Here is a 19673-nt window from a genome sequence, read left to right on the forward strand (position 1 = left end):
CACCGGGCTGTATCATATGATACACCAGTGAGTTTCAAAATTAGCACAAAATTGAATTCAATAAATCTAATATGTTGTGGGATAGCACCATAAATTGGCAAGGGCAGCAGCTTGATTTTCATTAAAAAACCCTACTGGTTGACTAATATCCTTCAGAAAAGAAAATCTGCTACTTATGCTGAGTCTGGCCTACATGCCATTTCAGTTCCGTCCTGTTATAGGAAGGAATTTTAAGCCCAGAGAAACATGGATGACCAGAGGTATTCACTATATAATGAGGGTGGATACAAAGGGAGCAAATCAGTGGAGGCATTAGTGAGGAACAGAATGCAGGATGGAGTATAAGGTAGCAAAGAGGGCATATTAGAAAGTTCTGCATGGTTTAAAAAAAATAGGAAAAATCCAAAGATGTTCTATAATTATATCAAATGTAAAGACTAGGGACCCAAGAGAGCAATCTCTGGGTGGAGACAGGATATTAGTGTGTTGAAAGAATATTTCGCATCCATCTTTTGAAGGCATGGAATTCAGGGAGAGAGAGACTGCAAAGCTTTTGAGCAAATTGACATGGGGAAGATATTGGATGTGTTGGTTGTTTAAGAATTGGCAGATCTCCATGTCCAGGTGAATTGTGACCCAGGCTACTATGGGATGCAAGAGAGGAGATTGCAGGGTCTCTGACCCAAATTTTTAATTCCTGTCCGGCCACAGTGGGGTGAATTATCTCCAGGACAGATTTTACAAACCCAGGCAAGTTGTGGACCCCCACACCTTTCTTTAATCTGTGCTTAATAACCCTCTCTCCACTTGCACTGTCTGCATCTGTAAAATCTTGATTACATGTTAAGACTTGCATTCCAATCGTTATCTTATCATTGAGTTTGTCTATATATGTCCTGTTTGTGAACTGAACTCTTCATTCACCTGATGAAGGAGCAGTGCTCCGAAAGCTTGTGCAATCAAATAAACCTGTTGGACTTCAACCTGGTGTTGTGAGACTATTTACTGTGCCCACAGGGGTGATGCCAGTCAACTGGAGAACAGCTATTTAAGCAGGGTTGTTGCGATAAACTAGGGAACTAAAGAGCAGTGAGTTTCATTTGTGATAAGGAAACTGTTGGAGAGAATTCTGAAGGAGAGCACGCATCTCCACTTGGAGAGGCAAAACTTGATCAGGAATAGTCAGTATGGCTTCATCAGAGGGAGGACATGCCTAACAAATTTGAATTTTTCGAGGTAACCAGGGATAGGATTTTCCGTTCCACCCACCATAGGAAGTGTAGCGGGCAGGGGGCGGACCATGCAAAGATTTGTTGACCTTGGGATGGATTTTACAGTCTTGGGGTGAGCGCGGCCAAATAATCCTGCCCAGATGTATAGAGGAGGGTAGTGAAGTTGATGTAGTTCATATGGATTCAGCAGAGCCCTTAACAAGGTCCACATAAGACTTATAAAGAAGGCAAATGCACATGGGATAGAGGGTAATTTGATAAAGCGGATTCAAAATTGGCTCAATTGTAGGAGGCAGAGGGTGATGACAGACGGCTGCTTTACTAACTGGAAACCGGTGTCCAGTGGCATACCATAGGGATCCCCTATGCTGGGTCCCCTATTATTCATTTTGTTACAAGTCAGGTCAGATACTTCAAGGTGTTGTATGGAGCTGGCCTGACCTGTAACATTTTGTTGAATTTGGCTAGGATAAGCATGAGGTTTCATTTCAAGTGAGATTCAACTGACCCACAAGGAACTTTTATTAAAATCAAAGTTTAATGACGAATATTGTTATATAAAGTAAGACAATTAGCAAGACCTTTTAACAATTACAAACAAATACAAAAATCATGATAATGTATAACTCTTGAGGAAATATACCTAATGTGTTCCAATCAAAGCCAACATTCAATACACAAAACCTTCTAAATAAACACAGTGCAGCATAGATTAATACCCACTTGTTACAGGAATCCTGTCTCCTGGGTAGAATGCTGAAAATCATTGTGAAGCGACTCAGAGGTTGTAGTTGAATCTGTTTCCCAAAACACAGCTTCTTTAAGGCAGAACCAAACAAAAAAAGGGAGAGAAAGAGACTATTTCTTAGCTTAGACCATAAGACATAGGAGCAGAATTAAGCCACTGGGCCCATCGAGTCTGCTCCGCCATTCAATTGTGGCTGATATTTTTTTTTCTCATCCCCATTCTCCTGCCTTTTCCTCCTGACGCCCTTATTAATCAAGAACCTATCTATCTCTGTCTTAAAGACACTTAATGACCTGGCCTCCACAGCCTTCTGAGGCAAATAGCATGCTGCTAAACTGCTTCCCAAAACGAAACTAAAAGCGGAAAGAAAAAGATACGCATATAACCTGACTGCCGTGAACAAAACTGAAAGCTCTTACCTGACCTAATTTTAAAAAGGAACCTTTCTGAAAAGTACACTTGCATGACAATTTATATAAACGACATAGATGACAATGTGGGGGTGGGATTAGTAAATTTGCTGATGACATGAAGATTAGCTGCATGGTTAATGGTGAGGCTGTCATTTAACCCTGAAAAGTGCGAGATAATGCACTTTGGAAGGAGTAATTTGACAAGGATGTGTACTATGAACAGCACGACACTAGAAGTTCTGTGGAACAAAGGGACTTTAGTACGTTTGTCCATACATCTCTGAAGGCCGGTGAAAAATGCATATAGGACATGTGTGTTTGTCAAATGAGGCATAGATTGCATGAGCCAGAAAGTCACATTGGAGTTGTGTAGAACTTTGGTGAGGCCACAGTTGGAGTATTGTGTGGCGTTCTGGTCGCCATATTATAGGAAATATGTGATTGTAGTGGAGGGGAGATTTACCAAGATGCTGCTGGACTGGAACATTTAAGTTATGAAGCAAGGTTGGATAGACTTGGGTTGTTTTTGGTGGAGCAGAGAAGACTGAAGGGCAACCTGATCGAGGTATATAGACTGAGGTCCCTGGACAGGGAGCAGCTGTTCCCCTTATTTGAAAGACCAATCTTGAGGGGACATTGGCTCAAGGTGAGGGGCCGGAGGTTTAGGGGGGATGTGCGGAAAAAGCTTTTTTAATTAGAAGATGGTGAAAGTCTGGAATGTGTTGGTTGGAAGATTTTGGATGCAAGTTGCCTCGCATCCTTTACAAAAAACCTAGATGAGAATTTGGCATGTCACATCATTCAAGACTATGGGCCAAGCGCTGATTGATGGGGTTAGGTGGGAGGCCAGGTGTTTTACTGTGTGTCAGTGCAGACTCATTGGCCGAAGGGCCTCGTGAGCACTCTGATTTTAAGATCAGAAACTAGCAGCTCAGATTGGTAATGAATTGGTAAGGAGTTTAGAAGGCTGAGGGGAGACCTTATTGAGACATACAAGATAATGAAGGAGCTAGACAGGGTAGAAGCAGAGAGATTATTTCCGTTTAGAATGGAAACAAGAACTAGAGGGTACAGCTCAAAATAAGGGGGAGTCAATTTAGAACAGAGTTGAGGAGGAACTTCTTCTCCCAGAGGTTAGTGAATCTTTGGAATTGTCTGCCTGTTGATGCAGTGGAGGCTACTTCGTTAAATGTGTTTAAGTCACAGGTAGGTAGATTTTTGACCAATAAGGGAATTAAGGGTTATGGGGAGCAGGCGGGTAAGTGGAACTGAACCACTATCAGACCAGCCATGATCTTATTGAATGGCGGGGCAGGTTTGAGGGGCTGGCGGGGCAGGCTTGAGGGGCTGGATGGCCTACTCCTGCTCCTATTTCTTGTGTTCTTATGAAGTCAGCAGCGTAGCAGGGTTGAGTAAAATTGGTTATAGAATTAAGAATTCTGATGAGACACCTTGTATGAGGAGGACAAAGCTATGCATGCATCACACCAGAAAATCAAATAATAGAGAAGATAGTTTGCTCTGTGACTAGCTAAAAAAATGGTGCATTGATGAAAGCAGGAACATGAATGTGAGATTTCGACTGACTAATTGAAGAAGGAAAACCCATGAAGCTCAGAGGCTGATCATGCTTGATCGTTTTCTGACTCATTGCATAAAGAAAACTGCTAGAGACAGTTCACATATTGACTTGGTAACATTAAATGATCCAGGCAGTGTACTGGACGTGAAAATGATATCCTGAGGGGACAATGAACGCAGGAGGATCAGGTTCGGTGTGAACCAGTATTCTAAAGTGTAGAAGACTAGGAACCAGCTTTTCTCCTTTTAAATAAGGCAATTTCAAATAACTAAAGCTACAGCTTAAACAGTTTTTTAAAAAGGGGGATTACAGGGTTGTGGCAGTTGTTAAATGCTGTACAGTAGAGGACAAGTGGAACATAATGCAGAACAGGAAAATGTATCGCTAGGATCAGCAAGTATAGGCTAAATCAGTGTGACTCAATGGAGTAACAAATTAGACAGAAGTGAGTAAGGAACAGTTTCTACAAATCTCATGGAGAAAGATGAAACGTGAATGTAGAGTTTTTAAAATGTTTTAAAAAGGTGGTCACAAGGGTAACGAGAGACCTCGACACAAGCACATTTAGGAGGAACGGTGACACACTGGTCAGCACTGCTGCTTTATGGTGCTGGGACCCGGGTTCAGTTCCAGCCTTGGGTGATTGCATATTGAATTTGCATATTCTCCCAGCCTCTCTGGATTTCCTCCCACATTTCAAAGATGTGCAAATTAGGTGGATTGGCCATGCTAAATTGCCCGTTAGTGTCTCAAGGTGTGTTGGGGGGATTAGCAGGGTAAATATATGGTGTTACATGGATGAGGCATGGATAAGATGCTCTGTTGGAGAATTGATGGGCTCGATGGGCCAAATGGCCGCCTTCTGCAATGTAGGTAGGGATCTATAAAAATCTGGGAGTAGACAAGTTTTCAATACTGAACCAGCAGGAAGTCCTTATAGAAAAGATGGGAACCCTAAAAGGTATACAAGTTGACTAACATAAGATAGTTAATGTAAACATTAGACCATTTCTAAGAAATAATTGTATTGCTAAGGAAAGGCACAAGCAATATGTTTGTCTGTTGGTAACAATGATTCCAATAGAATTAATAACTTTGATATAAAGGCATAAAGGATTCAAAACTAATAAACCCCCAGAGCAGGGTGGTATTTGAGGCAAAGGAGTTGATTGAAAAGCATGGCTTTCTTTCCAAGGATAATTGAGAGTCCTGGGAAGATCCTGGTAAAGGTAACATGCTGACCGTTTTCAAAAATGACAGCGGGTGGAGACCAGAAGCGAAGCATTCCATCTTGGCCAGTACCACCTGAAATCAATTGTTGGAGAAAACCTGGAGATTGCTTGTTGAAGGACAGTAGTCAACAGAATTCAGAAAAGGAAGGTCCCCCTCGCCAAACCCCTTTTGTAAGGTTCAGATAAGTGAAAAGCCTTGCGGCTTAGATTTCTATAAATATCCTTCCAGGAAAGGATAATACTTAGCTGAACATTATGAATATTCATAAATCTTGAGAAATTCTTTGAGATGTAGAACGTTAATGCCTTGGATTAAGAAACTCCATGCAGAAAGTTTGGTTCTGAAATAGCAGTTCAGAAACTATAAACTAACGTGTGTGTGTGCGCGTGTGCATGCGCGTACTGGCAGATAAAATGCAATACAAATATTGGGTAGCTTCGAATTGGAAGAAAAATAAAATCCCAACTGTAATTTTGAAATGAATGTAAAAGTAGGAGCAAGAGTTGGCCATTTGGCTGTTTTGAGCCTGCTCCACTGTTCAATATGAATGTGACTGATTTTCTATTTTAAATCCACTTTCCCTTGGTTTTTTTTTAGTTTACACAATCTTATCAATCTCTGTTTCAAATATACTCAATGACTAAATAGTCAGAGCCCTTTAGGATGGTGAATTCCAAAGATTCATAACCCTTTGAAGACATTTTTCTAGATTGCACTCCTAGTTCCTAGGGGAAATATCCACCCAAGGTGGAATCTACTCACTTGTTTCACGTGAGAGCTTGTGGTTCCTCGGCAGCGGGTTGGGTGAGCCATGCCAAATGCTGTAGACTTTAATAGGACCAGAAGATACTGCCGCCTGCCAATGGTAAGCCACTTTCACTGCTCTATCAGAAAACACCATGGGAGCTGGGGGTGGTTAGAAGTCTTGTCCTCAGTGTCTACTGTGTTAATTCCCTCAAATGTTACCTATTGCAACAAAATCCCTACTTGTTAATTCTAAGTAATATAGGCCTACTCTGTAATCTTCCCTCTTGGGATGATTCCCTAGCTGAGCAATCAGATGATGAAGGTTAAGGGGTCTACATTTCTATATGTCCAACCACTGCAGATTAGCGAACAACGAAATAAATATGTGAAATTGTATGGCTAAAAAGGTAAAGTGCAAGTCAAAGTAAGCCATGTTGAAACTGTATAGTGCAATGGTAGGTAACCTTTGACACACTAGCTGAGTGTGGCCTGTTGAGTTTAGTGCACGGAGGAATTGAGCCCCTACCTTCCGGGTCCAAGGAAAGCTGCCTTGGGTTGACCTTAATGTGGTACTAGGAGGTAACAGCTGACAGCAGAACGTGCTGCTGAGGTCTAAGGAAGAAGCAGAAAAGGAATGTGCCTAACTACACTATGGATAACAAACCAGGAGGAGGAATGTACCAAGACCTCTAGCCAAATACAGGAGGCATTTATAGGATCAGACTCGGTTGTTACGGGTTAAATTAAGTCTAAATGTGAAACATGGTTCCAGATCCAATTTTAGATTATTGCACTAAATAATAGTGGATCAGACAAACAAGTAAGCAATTGGACTTGCTATTAAACGATGACAGAAAATGCAAAGGCAGATCAGAATCAAAACACTTTGCTAACAATGCAGTAGAGTTTAAGTAGAACATAGAAAAACTACAGCACAAACAGGCCCTTTGACCCACAAGTTGCGCTGAACATTTCTACCTACTAGGCTTACCTATCCTCAATCCTACTAAGTCCCGCATACCCATCCAGAAGTCTCTTAAAAGACCCTATCAAATCCATCTCCACCACCACCACCGCCGGCAGCCGATTCTACTCACCCACCACCCTCTGAGTGAAAAACTTACCCCTGACATCTCTTCTGTACCTACTCCCCAGCACCCTAAACCTGTGTCCTCTTGTGGCAGCCATTTCAGCCCTGGGAAAAAGCCTCTGAGAATCCACCCGATCAGTACCTCTCAACATCTTATACACTCATCCTCTTTCTCTCCAAGGAGAAAAGACAGAGCTCTCTCAACCTATCCTCATAAGGCATGCCACCCAATCCAGGCAACATCCTTGTAAATCTCCTCTGCACCCTTTCAATGCCTTCCACATCCTTCTTGTAATGAGGCAACCAGAACTGAGCAAGTACTCACGTGGGGTCTGATCAGAGTCTTATACAGCTGCAGCATTATCTCCTGACTCCTAAACTCAATTCCTTGATTGATGAAGGCCAGTACACCATATGCCTTCTTAACCACATCCTCTACCTGCAAAGCTGATTTGAGAGATCCTTCTGATCTTCCACACTGCCAAGAGTCTTACCCTTAGTATTATATTCCTTCATCCCATTTGACCTGCCAAGTGGTTATGAAATATTTGGTATGTACTAACCATATTTAACCTGGAGCCGTGGTTAATATAAATGCCCAATTTCACTCGTGCAGTACACAGGCATAATACAGGGCCACTCAAGTGCCCACTGACCCGCTTAGGTTGGCCATTATTGATGTAGTCCTATAGTGTAATGGGTATTGCATCTGATCAGGTTATCAAGATACACAGGGTACAAGATAAATAGGTCTGGAAAGGAAGTGTCTGAGACATGACCTTGCAAAGTGATAGGAAAAAAATCTGGAAGATTACTTCTAACTCATAAGAGAAGAAGATACAGGCCTAAATTAGCGAAACACCGATATCAACAAGTTTAGGATGAATCTACCTATGAAACAGACATCGTAAAATCCACACAGTGCAGGAGGAGGCCATTTGGCCCATTGAGTCCGCACCAACAACAATCCCAACCAAGCCCTTTGCCGTAACCCGACATATTTACCCCGCTAATCCCTCAAATTTACCCTTCCCAGGACACTAAGGGGCAATTTAGCATGGCCAATGCATCTGACCCATGCATCTTTGGCCTGTGAGAGAAAACTGGAGCATCTGGAGAAACCCATGAAGACATGGGGAGAACTCCATAGTGTTGAATGGATGAGGAAGCTAGCTATATCTTGTGGTAGTTTAAGGTTTTGAGTCTGATCACAGCATAGGTTGCTACGTTTACAGTTTTTGATTCCTGATGCTTAATGACCACTTCAGTGAACATGCTGAGCCTGCATTGATTTTGCCGAACCAACCTTTATCAAAACTGCAGGTGGATTAGTACTCCGTTCTGCATCTAATTGTACTCCCAAGAATCATGCGTGTTCTGTGGCAGTCTCCCACGACAATCTTCTGCTGAACTGATTGTAATGCTGTCTCTAAAGGGATGGGGCAGCTTTCTGCAGAGGAACTAGATTCTGGTCAGGTGGATGGTAGAGCCTTTCAGTTGACTGCAACTAAAGATCGTATAGTTCAGTGTGGAACATAGATGTGCTGCAAAAACCATTGTGAGGTTCCTGTGTGTGTGGGGGCTGCTGTCGTGGCCTGCTCCAAAAGCAATGGGGAAAGGAGACATGACAAAAGATACTTAACCCCTTTGTTCAAATGCTCTGATGTCTGGGTGAAGGTTATTCTCAACTCTGCATTTAGCATTTACCCTGTAAGATATTCTTCTCATAATTTACGTTCCACGAATAGATGATATGCCTGTTGCTAATTCGGGCTATTTTCAAGAGGAGGTAATGTACATGTTATCCTCTCTGGACAATAGGTTTTGTTAACTTTTGTCAGCCTGAAACCAGGGCACAAGTGACCAGTTAAATCTGGGCTTCCCTTGGTGATCACTTCCCAGAGGTTATCCAAGAGGTTATCATAGTAAACATGAAAAATTTCTGCAATCATATTAAATCAATTACTCATGTATTTTGTATGCCCTATATTTTCTGAAATATTGTTAGCATATTTTTGCCATTTTTGAAAACCTAATTTTTTTTTCTCTTGTAATTATTTCAGTCTTTGACCCATTTGCGTTTGGGTCACATGAGGATCAACCATTAGAATCTCATTTTTCTGCAATTTGGAAACGAAGCCTAGTGAGGCATTCTGTTTCCCAGATGAGACCTTATTTTAGTTCTCCACAAGTTATGTCCGAGTATCCTGGAAAGTCAAAGTTTCTATCTTATATGGAATAAGTGTATTTTTTAGCTTCATTCAGGGTTCAGATTGAACGAATTACAAGTATTTATTGTGGATCAGTTACATTTGCTTTCTATAGCAAACAAACTGCAGATAGGTTCTTTGGACTCAGTTATTTTACCCAAGGGTACTTAGCAATTTTATTTGGGTCAAGAAATTATCTGCCATGCCAAAGTCAGATTTTTAAAAATTCATTTGCAGGATTTGGCTGTTGCTGGCTAAGCAAGCATTTATTGCCCATCCCTAATTGCCCTTGAGTAGGTGATGGTGAACTAACTTCTTGAACTGCTGCAGCCCATATGATGAGTCCATGTGATCGCATACGGGAGCACGGATGTCTTGTTGCAATTTTATATAGGACCTTGGTGAGGCCACACCAGGAATATTATGTGCAGTTTTGGTCTCCTGATCTGAGAAAGGATGCTCTTGCTATAGAGAGAGAGTGCAGAGAAAGTTTATCAGACTGGTTCCTAGGATTGCTGGACTGACATGAGGAGAGATTGAACTGGTTAGCATTGTATTTGCTGGAATTCAGAAGAATGAGAGGGGACCTTATAGAACCTATGAAATTCTAACAAGACTAGAAAGGGTAGATGCAGCAAGGACATTCCTGATGATGGGAGTGACCAGAACAAGGGGTTATAGTATAAAGATATGAGGTAAACATTTTAGGATTGAGTTGAAGAGAATTTTTTTACCCAGTGAGTGTAAGCCTGGAGAATTTGTGACCACAGAAAGCAGTTGAGGACAAATATTGCATGTTTTCTACAGGAAGCTAGATATAGCTCTTGGGCTGAAGGGGATCAAAGGATATGGGGGAGTGGTGGGATGATAATGTGGAACATACATGGCATAGTACAGCACAGTACAGGCCCTTCAGCCTTCAATGTTGTGCTGAGCTATATCCAAACCCAAGATCAAGCTATCCCACTCCCCATAGTTCTGGTGTGCTCCATGTACCTATCCAGTAACCACTTGAAAGTTCCTGAAGTGTCCGACTCCACTATCACAGCAAGCAGTGCATTCCACACCCCAACCACATGAGTGAAGAATCTATCTCTGACATCCCTCCTATATCTCCCACCATGAATCTTATATTTACGCCGCCTAGTAGCAGCTACATCCACCCGAGGAACTTCCAAATGGTATGTCCCTGTGTGTCTGCTACCGTTATAATTTTGGGTCATGGTGGCCATGGGTTTGGAAGGTGCTGTCTAAGGAGCCTTACTAAATTCCTGCAGTGCATCTTATAGGTGATCCACATTGCTGCTACTGTTCGTCGGTGGTAGAGGGACTAAATGGCACCCATTCCACCAACAATCACACTGGCAACTTTGTCCTGGATGGTGTCAAGCTTCTTTGACTGGTGGAGCGGTACCCATCCAAGCAAGGGAGAGTATTCCGTTATGCTGTAAACTTGTGCTTTGTGGATGGTGCACAGGCTTTGGGAAGTCAGAAGTGAGTTACTGACCACAGGATTCTTAGCCTCTGACGTTTTCTTGTAGCCATAGTATTTCTAACTAGTCCAGTTCAGTCTCTGGTCAATGCTATCTCCCAGAATGTTGATACTTGGGGATTCAGTGATGGTAATGTAATTGAAGGTAGAAGGATGATAGTTTGATTCCTGTCGGAGGTGGTCATTACCTGGCAGTAGTCTGATGTAAATGCTACTTTCCAGGTCTGGCTGCATTTGACATGGATGTCAGGGACAGTCACTCTCTACTCACCTCTGGAATTCAGATCCTTAATCTTATTTGAACCAAGGCTGTAATGAGGTCAGGAACTGAGTGATCCTGACAGAACCCAAACTGAGCAGTGGTTGCAAAACAAATAACACTTGACAGTACTGCTGATGACCTCTTCCATCAGTTTAATGATGATCGAGAATAGACTAATGAAGCAGTTATTGGCCAAGTTGGATTTGTCCTGCAGGACATACCTGGGCATTTTCCACGTTACTGGGTAGATGCAGGTGCTGGAACAGCTTGGCTAGAGTCAGGGCAAGTTCTGTAGCACAACTCTTCAGTATTATTGCTGGAATACTGTTAGGGCTATCGCCTTTGCAGTATTCAATGCCTTCAGCCATTTCTTGATATCACGGGGAGTGAAGCGAATTGGCTGAAGATGTTAGGGACTTCAGGAGACCAAGATGGATCATTCACTTGACACTTCGGCTGAGGATTATTGCGAATGCTTCAGCCTTATCTTGATGATCATTGAGGATGGGGATATTTGTGGAGCAGTCTTCTCCAGTGAGTCGTTTAATTGAACACCACCATTCACAGCTGGATATGACCAGATTGCAGAGTTTAGATCTGATTAATTGGTTGTGGAATCACTTAGCTCTATCCATCACTTGCTGCTTGACTTAAGTAGTCCTGTTTGAAATGAAAGTGGTCCTGCGCTGTAGCTTCACTAGGCTGATGCCTCATTTTTAGGTGTGCCTGGTTTGACTCCTGGCATACTCTCCTGCACTAATCAGTCAGCCAGAGTTGATCCATTGGCTTGGTGGTAATGGTAGAATGGGGATGTATGAACCAGTAATGAGTATACAGATTGTGGTTGCTGTACAGTTTTGCTGCTGTATGGCCTACAGTGTCTCTTGGATGCTCAGTCTTGAGTTGTTAGATCTGTTCAAAGTCGATTGCATTTAGCATTGTGGTAGCGTCACACCGTCAGAATTAGAATTATTGTTTTCACTGTGTAGATTCTCAGAGCTCTGGGAATGATGTTTCTGTTACCAAGCAATTTATTCTGCTTTTACAAAGTTTCTAATAAAAACAAAAGCAGTTTTTGGGACAGTGTTACATCAGTCTCAATGAATTACAGTGCCTTCGTCAACCGCCCCACCAATCATTTTTCTTTGCAGGAAATAAAAAGTAAATCTTTCCTGACATTTTTCGTAGAGCTGTAGGATGCTGTAGGGTTTTTGAGTTTTTATACTAGATATTTTCCAGCCCACCCCTCAAAAGACACTTACGTCCTCCAGGTTTGCATTGTTGCCTCACAGCACCAGGGACCTGGCTTCAATTCCAGCCTCGGGGTCACTGTGTGGAGTTTACACGTTCTGCCCATGTCTGCTTGGACTTCCTCTGCTCCGGTTTTTCCCCTCACTCCAAAGATGTGTAGGTTAGGTGCGTTGGCCATGCTAAATTGCCCCTTAGTGTCAGGTAGATTAGCAGGATAAATATATGGGGTTACAGGAATAGGGCCTGGGTGGGATTGTTGTCAGTCAGGCTTGATTGGCTGAATGACCTCCTTCTGCATTGTAGGGATTCTATCCAAGTATGCTTTTCTTGGCCACTTGATAAATAAGTCCAGGCATTGAGTAGAAAACTTTTGTGTCTCTATTTTGGCTTACAGCCAAAATGTAATCATCTTTAGCCAATTCATCAATCTTCCATCATTAGGTCAGAAATGGGGATGTTTGGTGGTGATTGCACAATGTCCAACACCATTTGCAACTTGTCAAATGCTGAAACATTGCATGCCCATGTGCAGCAAGACCTGACATCTTTCAGGTTTGGGCTGGTAAGTGACAAGGAACATTTGGACTGAACAATTGCCGGGCAATGACCATCTCCAAACAAGAGAGAATCCAACCAACTCCCCTTAACATTCAGTGGCATTGCCACTACTGAATCACCCACTACCAACATGCTGGGGATTACCAGTGACCAGAAACTGAACTGAAACAATCACGTAAATACTGGGCTACAAGAGCAGGCCTGAGGCTGGAAATTCTGCAGAGTAACTTGCACAACACCCTAAATACAAGGCAGAAGTGAGGAGTGTGATGGAAGATCCGCTCATTGCCTTCATGAGTGTGGCTCCAACAACTCATGAAGCCCTTCCAGGACATGGCAGTCTATTTGATCAACATCCTGTCCATCACCTTCAACATTCACTCCCTCCACCATCAATATGGACTGTGTACAAGATGCACAGCGGTAGCTCACCAATGTGCCTTCAACAGTATCTTCCAAACTCTCAACCTCTGCCAAAGATACAATATAGATGTGTAAGAACACCCACCACCACCCTTCCAAGCAATGTAACGTCCTTATTTAAAACTATTTTGCCCTTTCTTCACTGATACTGGATCAGAGTCCTGGGACCCCCTTCCTGCCAATACAATAGATGTATCTGCACCAGATCGATTGCAGCAGTTCAAGAAGGAGGCTTACCAACAACACCTCGAGGACAGTTAGGAATGAGCAATAAGTGTTGGTCTTCCTATCAGAGCCTACATTCTTTGAAAGAATTCAAAAAGAAAACCCGATCTTCTCAATGTTATGAAGATGTAAGAATTGGTATTGTATTGGATTGCATTAGGCTATAAAGTACTTATCAGATTTAACTGTAAAAAAAAAAGTAAATGGACAATATAAAGTTAAGTATTACATTAATTGCAGACTACTGATTGCAGGAGAACAGTGGATTTGCAGTGCTGGCTGCACTATTTAAGAAAAAATATTTTGGTTTGTGCTGCAGGATAAACAAGATGTATACTGAAATTGATGCTCGAGAGCATTGCATACTGCTGCTGTCTTGCATGAAAGAATTCTAGGGGCAGGTTGAAGTTCATCTGTCCTCAGTTTTGCAGCTTGTACTTGAAAAGGACATGTAAGGCTGACACATTGGGAAATTCTCACACATGCAACTGCAGCGCAAAGCAATGCCTTTGTTGTACTGGTCCCTTCAAATTCTGTATGAATTCTATCCAGATGACTTAAATTTGTTCTGCTTTGATATGCTTGTGTATATGGATAAAGCAGCAGAACGTTTATTCACCTGTTAGTTTTTCTTCAAATGATATGCAGCCTGAATATAAAATGATTAGGAACATATGCCTTCATGGATAGTATTTTGGGGAAAGCAGACAGCTGATTAGTTTGTTGTTATTTAGCCTTGTATCAAAGTGACCTGGTGACAGGCTTCCAAAGCCCCAAAACTATCATGAATGACTCGTATTTTCTTTAGAGATGAACAGACACCCAATGTAAACTACTGCTAAGGTGTAAATGGATGCATACTGTTCAAAGAATGAAGAGTCAATGCGATGAATATATGAGTATTTTTTCATAATCGATACATTCTTGCATGTAAATATTCAAAAGTAGAAACTGGAGATGAAAACTCAAAAGTTAACTCACTAACATTCAAAGTGTCTTCCATCAAACTGACACTGGGTACTTACGCTTCACTTTATCTTTATTGACATATGCGCAAGTGGGCTCTTGAGTACAGTTTGCTGCTTTAAAAAAAATAATTTTGATAAAAATCCATTATCCAATAATTTGATTTAGATATAAATAAAGTAAAATGGGTATTTAGTGCTTGAGCATTTGTATTAAGTATGGGATATATGAAGTGCTTGTTATAATACAAGTGCAAATTTTTAAAATAATCCAGGTTCAAATCATTAAGTGCTGGTGATAACTGTGAGACACAGTTAGCTTTTTGAAATATGTGTATATATGAATTGTATGGTCAGGAAAAAAAGCTGATCCATAAATTCTGATGGCTGGAGTATTGCAACGAGGCAATTGGCAAAGCACTGTTTCAAACTTGGCCCTCCCCTTTATTTCAGCTCTCTCAGTTGGGAGCAAATATTTGAGATTTCTGAGGACTACTTGTGTGATAACAAAATAAGATTTTAATGCATGTACTATTCTGTCTCCCAGAGTGTGGCTCAGAAGTGTATGTAGCCTTTGTTTGAAAAGGAGCTAAAAGGGTGAATAATTGGATCAGAGAGCACGGATACAATTTGGTCCTATTTTAAACTTCTATATTCTGTCCTTATTGTACATCGCAATCGTTGATACTTATGCACGTGTATTTATAACCTATTTCAACTTGTTAAGCTGAACTTGTCCTTCTGCCAGTTGTCACACTATAGCTCCTCCTCTGGAGAGGTGGGTGTAATTACAAGATAAATTTAAATGAGATCATTTTGTGTAAAAACAAACAAAGGAATTAATAATGGAATGCTTATGAGAGATGCAAACAAATGTCAAATGTTACATGTGTACAGGAATTTAATTACAAGTTGAAGGAAATTTGACCATGATTGCAGTAGATTCTAGGGCATATACCTGCTTCTGAAAAGATGGTCCATTTTTTTAATCAAAAGCTGCATTGTTCCTTTTTTCCTTGTTTCTGAAATAATTTAGTTTAGGTAGTTGTTGTCTCCATTCAGTTGCTAATTAAACATTTTAATTTTTCAGATGGTTTGAGCAACTGATGATATACCCCAGAACCAATAAACAAAATCAGAAGAAAAAAAGGAAGGTGGAACCTACAACTGCCCAGGTACAGCCTGCAATTGAAGTTTGGCAGTAATTAATCCATTAATGAATTTCTCATATAGAAGTTAGAAATACTTTTTTGTTGGAGTGGAATGACATTTTATTTGAGAGGGAGTGAAAAAGGGGGGTTGTATTTGCATTTTTGATGGTGAACGAAGATAAAATATATGTGTACCTCATAGAATCCTTACAGTGCAGAAGGCGGCCACTTGGCCCATTAAATCTGCACCGACATCAATCCCATCTAGGTCCTATTCCCATAATGCCACATATTTACCCCGCTAATTCCTCTAACCTATGCATCCCAGGCCACTAAGGGGCAATTTAACATGGCCAGTGCATGTAACCAGCAGGTCTTTTGGACTGTGGGAAGAAACCAGAGCAGGAAAGGACGTGTAGACACAACCAATAACCCAAGCCAGGAATTGAACTTGAGTCCCTGGTGCTGAGAGGCAGCAGTGCTAACCACTGTGACACTGTCATAAAAGGTGTGATGTTGTACTTGGATACCCAATAAACACATGTTCATTCAAGCATAAGTGAATTTTAATGGTCTGGTAAATTGTAATTGCTGCCAAGCAAACTCTGGCACTGAAAATTAATTTGTATAAGTGTTGAGTCCTATTCCTTCAAATATAATCTAAATCTGAGAGATTTAAAAAAAATTTTTTCTTTTGCCTTTTATATTTCCCTTAATCTCTTTCTTTTTCTTCTCATCCACACGTGGAATTGGACTCTAAATATCCTGTAAGGGATTTGTCAATCTGGTCGCAGAGACATGTTGTTTCTTGCCCGGTTGTGTCTCACCCCAAATTCCATCTTGTGGTGCCACACTACTTTGTCTCTCTCTCTCAGACCACAAATGTCACTGCAAAAGTGCAAAGAAATTTTGTGTGCAAATGTGAACTTAATGACTATTTTTGGCTAAATTGTAGCTCGTTTTGTTGATTAGAAAATGCAGCCTCAGATTAATACATGTAGGTTTGGATTAAAAATTAATTGGAGAATGAATTACGTTATGAAAGCATACTGCATGCTGAGACTATAAAATCATAGAATCCCTACAGTGCAGAAGGAGGCCATTCGGCCGATCAAGTCTGCACCAGTCATAACCCCACCCGGACACTATCCCTACATATTTATCCTGCTAATCTCCCTTACAGTAAGGGGCAATTTAGCATGGACAATCATGCACATTTGAACTGTTTGAGGAAACTGGAGCACCTGGAGGAAACTCATGCAATCACAGGGAGAACGTGAAAACCCCACACAGTCGGCTGTGGCTGGAATTGAACCCAGGTCCCTGGTGCTGTGAGGCAGCAGTGATAACCACTGTGCTACCATGCAGCCCCAAAGGAAAACAGAAAATGATGGAATTATTCAGAAGGTCTGGTAGCATCTATAGAGTGAGATAAATAGAGTTAACATTTCAGATTAATGGCTTTTCATCAGAACTGGAATAAATTTGAGATGTAACAAGTTTTCAACCTGAAAACGCATGTTTCATTCCATCTCCACAATGCAGTATGACCAGCTGAGTAGTTCCTGCATTTTCTGTTTTAATTAGTTGAAACAGTTCATTAGCGGGCATTTTGTTTGGCAGTGCGCCACAAAATATTATCTGCTCATCATAATTAGTAATGATTTTGCCAGAAACACACACAATTTTTCATTGCTAAAAGCAGAAGCTGAGTCTTGCTATGAATAATATTACAATTGAAGAGACAGCGTCACTGTTGTATCCCTGACCTGCACTCCCTAGATAGAAATTGGAAGGCTCTATTCCATCTTGCAATTTTAGCATATGAAGACTTATGTTTCCTGTAAACCAAAATATAATCTTGTGCATGAAGCATGTGTGATGAGGTGCTGCAGGTTTTCGTCCAATTGGCATCAACCCTAATTCATCGGCCAGTACACATCTAGAAGAAACGTCAAATATATGCACGTTAGTGTAGCAAAGAAAAATAAAGTTGAATTAATCTGCTGTGCAAGTAGCTGCTCTGTCATTTTGACTGGGTGGCGCAATGGTTAGCAAGGCTGCCTCAAAGCACCAGGGACGCATGTTCAATTCCGATCTTGGGTGGCTGTCAGTCTGTGTGGAGGTTGCATGTTCTCCCTGGTCTACATAGGTGAGGCTCTGGTTTCCTCCTATGGTAAAAAGTCTGACAAGACCAGGTTTTAGTCCAACCGATTTATTTGATAGTAAACTCACTAGCTTTCGAGTTCGTAGGTTTCGAGGGATCCCCTCGAAAGCTAGTGAGTTTACTATCAAATAAATTGGCTGGACTAAAACCTGGTCTTGTCAGACTTTTTACTGTGTTTACCCCAGTCCAACGCCGGCATATCCACATCATTCCTCCTATGGTCCAATGATGTGCTGCTCAGTTCGTATGAAAACAACCATCAACCAACTATACGGTGACGATTTTTTTTTTCACAAATGGGAACCATAACAGATACTCGAGCCTTCAGTGATGCAATTTACATTCTTTATGCCGAGTTAAGATGGAATGTTGAAATCCACATTGCTAATGTCCTTGCATTACAACACATCAAACAACTAGACAGCTGGGATAGTATGTTAACAAATTTTCTGCCAAAACCATGGTGTAAATCACAATATCTTGGCTGTGATTTCTGATGATTGGATAAATCAAATTTGTTTCTCAGTTTCAATTAATTCTGGGAATTTTCATCTCCTGTCCTGTCCTGTCAATGTTATAATAAAGGTATTTGCTTATGATGACTTAGAGACAAATTCTGTTTCTATTGTAAAAGTTTGCTAAGGTTATATTCTGTGATTCTAGCTATTTATCCATAAAAATGAGAAATCAGTGGAACTAACGCATTCCCTGTTGGTGCAAAAATGCTTGTTAGGAATTCATTATTTTTGCTGGCTGCCAGATTTGTCTCCATTTTATAATTGATCTATAAAAAAAGGACAGACCATTGTTCCATATTATTCAGGTCAGAATTGAATGTAACTACTAAAGCAACTGAGCCAGGAGTTGGCAAATTCAATTCATTTGGTCATATGAATAGGCAATTAATATGAATCATGATTCATTTTGATGATTGTTATAGACATGTGCTTTTCATCCAAAAACAAAACACATTTATTGCCTCCAAGGAGAGGGTTTTTGCTGCAGCAGTGCAGATCCTCTTTTAGACACAGACTCGGGTGGTGTATCATAGTACATGCATTTTGGTTGGTATGCCTACAGGAATAGTCCAGGTGCAGTAACAACCCTGATCATCCTTCAGTGTTTCACATTACCACATGACTCTTGATTAGCACTGTAACTTCTCAGCACTATGGATTCGATTGTTGGCTTGGGTTACTGTCTGTGTGGAGTTTGCACGTTCTCCCTGTATCTGCGTGGGTTTCCTCTGGGTGCTCTGGTTTCCTCCCACAGTTTGAAAGATGTGCTGGTTAGGTGCATTGGCCATGCTAAATTCTTGCTCAGTGTACCTGAACAGGCGCTGGAGTATGGTGATTAGGGGATTTTCACAGTAACTTCATTGCAGTGTTAAAGTAAGCCTACTTTTGACATTAATAAATAACTTTGCATATTTTTAAAAAAGTTTATTTTGCCCCATCTGCTGAGACTAGCCAATTTCTTTTGAAAAGACTTTAAAAGGATTTCAGCACAGTAAATCTATTCGTACACTGTTGATTCATTTGTCCATTGTTTGCGTTGACTGTGGCTCAGCACCTGAGTTTAAGGATGCTGGATTCCAGGGCTTGGGCACAAAAATCAAGGCTGACTGACACCCCAATAAAGTACTGAGGGAGGTGCTGTCTTTCAGATGGGATATTAGAGTCAGAGTTTTACAGCTCAGACAGAGGTCCCTTCAGCCCATCATGTCTGTGCTGGCCATCCATCACCTGTTTATTCTAGTCCCATTTTCCAGCACTTGGTCCATCGCCTTGTATGCCATGACGTTTCAAGTGCTTACCTAAATGCTTCTTAAATGTTGAAGGTTCCCATTTCTTTCAAAATTCTGTCTTCCTGGGTGAATGTAAAAGATACCATGGCATTGCTTCAGAGAAAAATATGGGGGTTA

At 41.2% G+C, this 19673-nt stretch overlaps 1 protein-coding gene across 5 annotated transcripts in view; it reads left to right on the plus strand.

Moving 5' to 3' along the window:
• The window catches only part of mpripb (myosin phosphatase Rho interacting protein b), a 417298-nt gene that overhangs the window by 153653 nt on the left and 243972 nt on the right, over positions 1–19673 (plus strand). For all 5 annotated transcript variants that reach the window (XM_080209086.1, XM_080209085.1, XM_080209087.1 and 2 more), the window contains exon 5: positions 15522–15606. In XM_080209086.1, the coding sequence (XP_080065212.1) occupies positions 15522–15606 (85 nt within the window). The remainder of the gene's footprint in view (positions 1–15521; positions 15607–19673) is intronic.

Source organism: Carcharhinus amblyrhynchos, chromosome 21, assembly GCF_965287045.1.
Source record: "Carcharhinus amblyrhynchos chromosome 21, sCarAmb.v2.hapA, whole genome shotgun sequence".
Taxonomy (NCBI): Eukaryota; Metazoa; Chordata; class Chondrichthyes; order Carcharhiniformes; family Carcharhinidae; genus Carcharhinus; species Carcharhinus amblyrhynchos.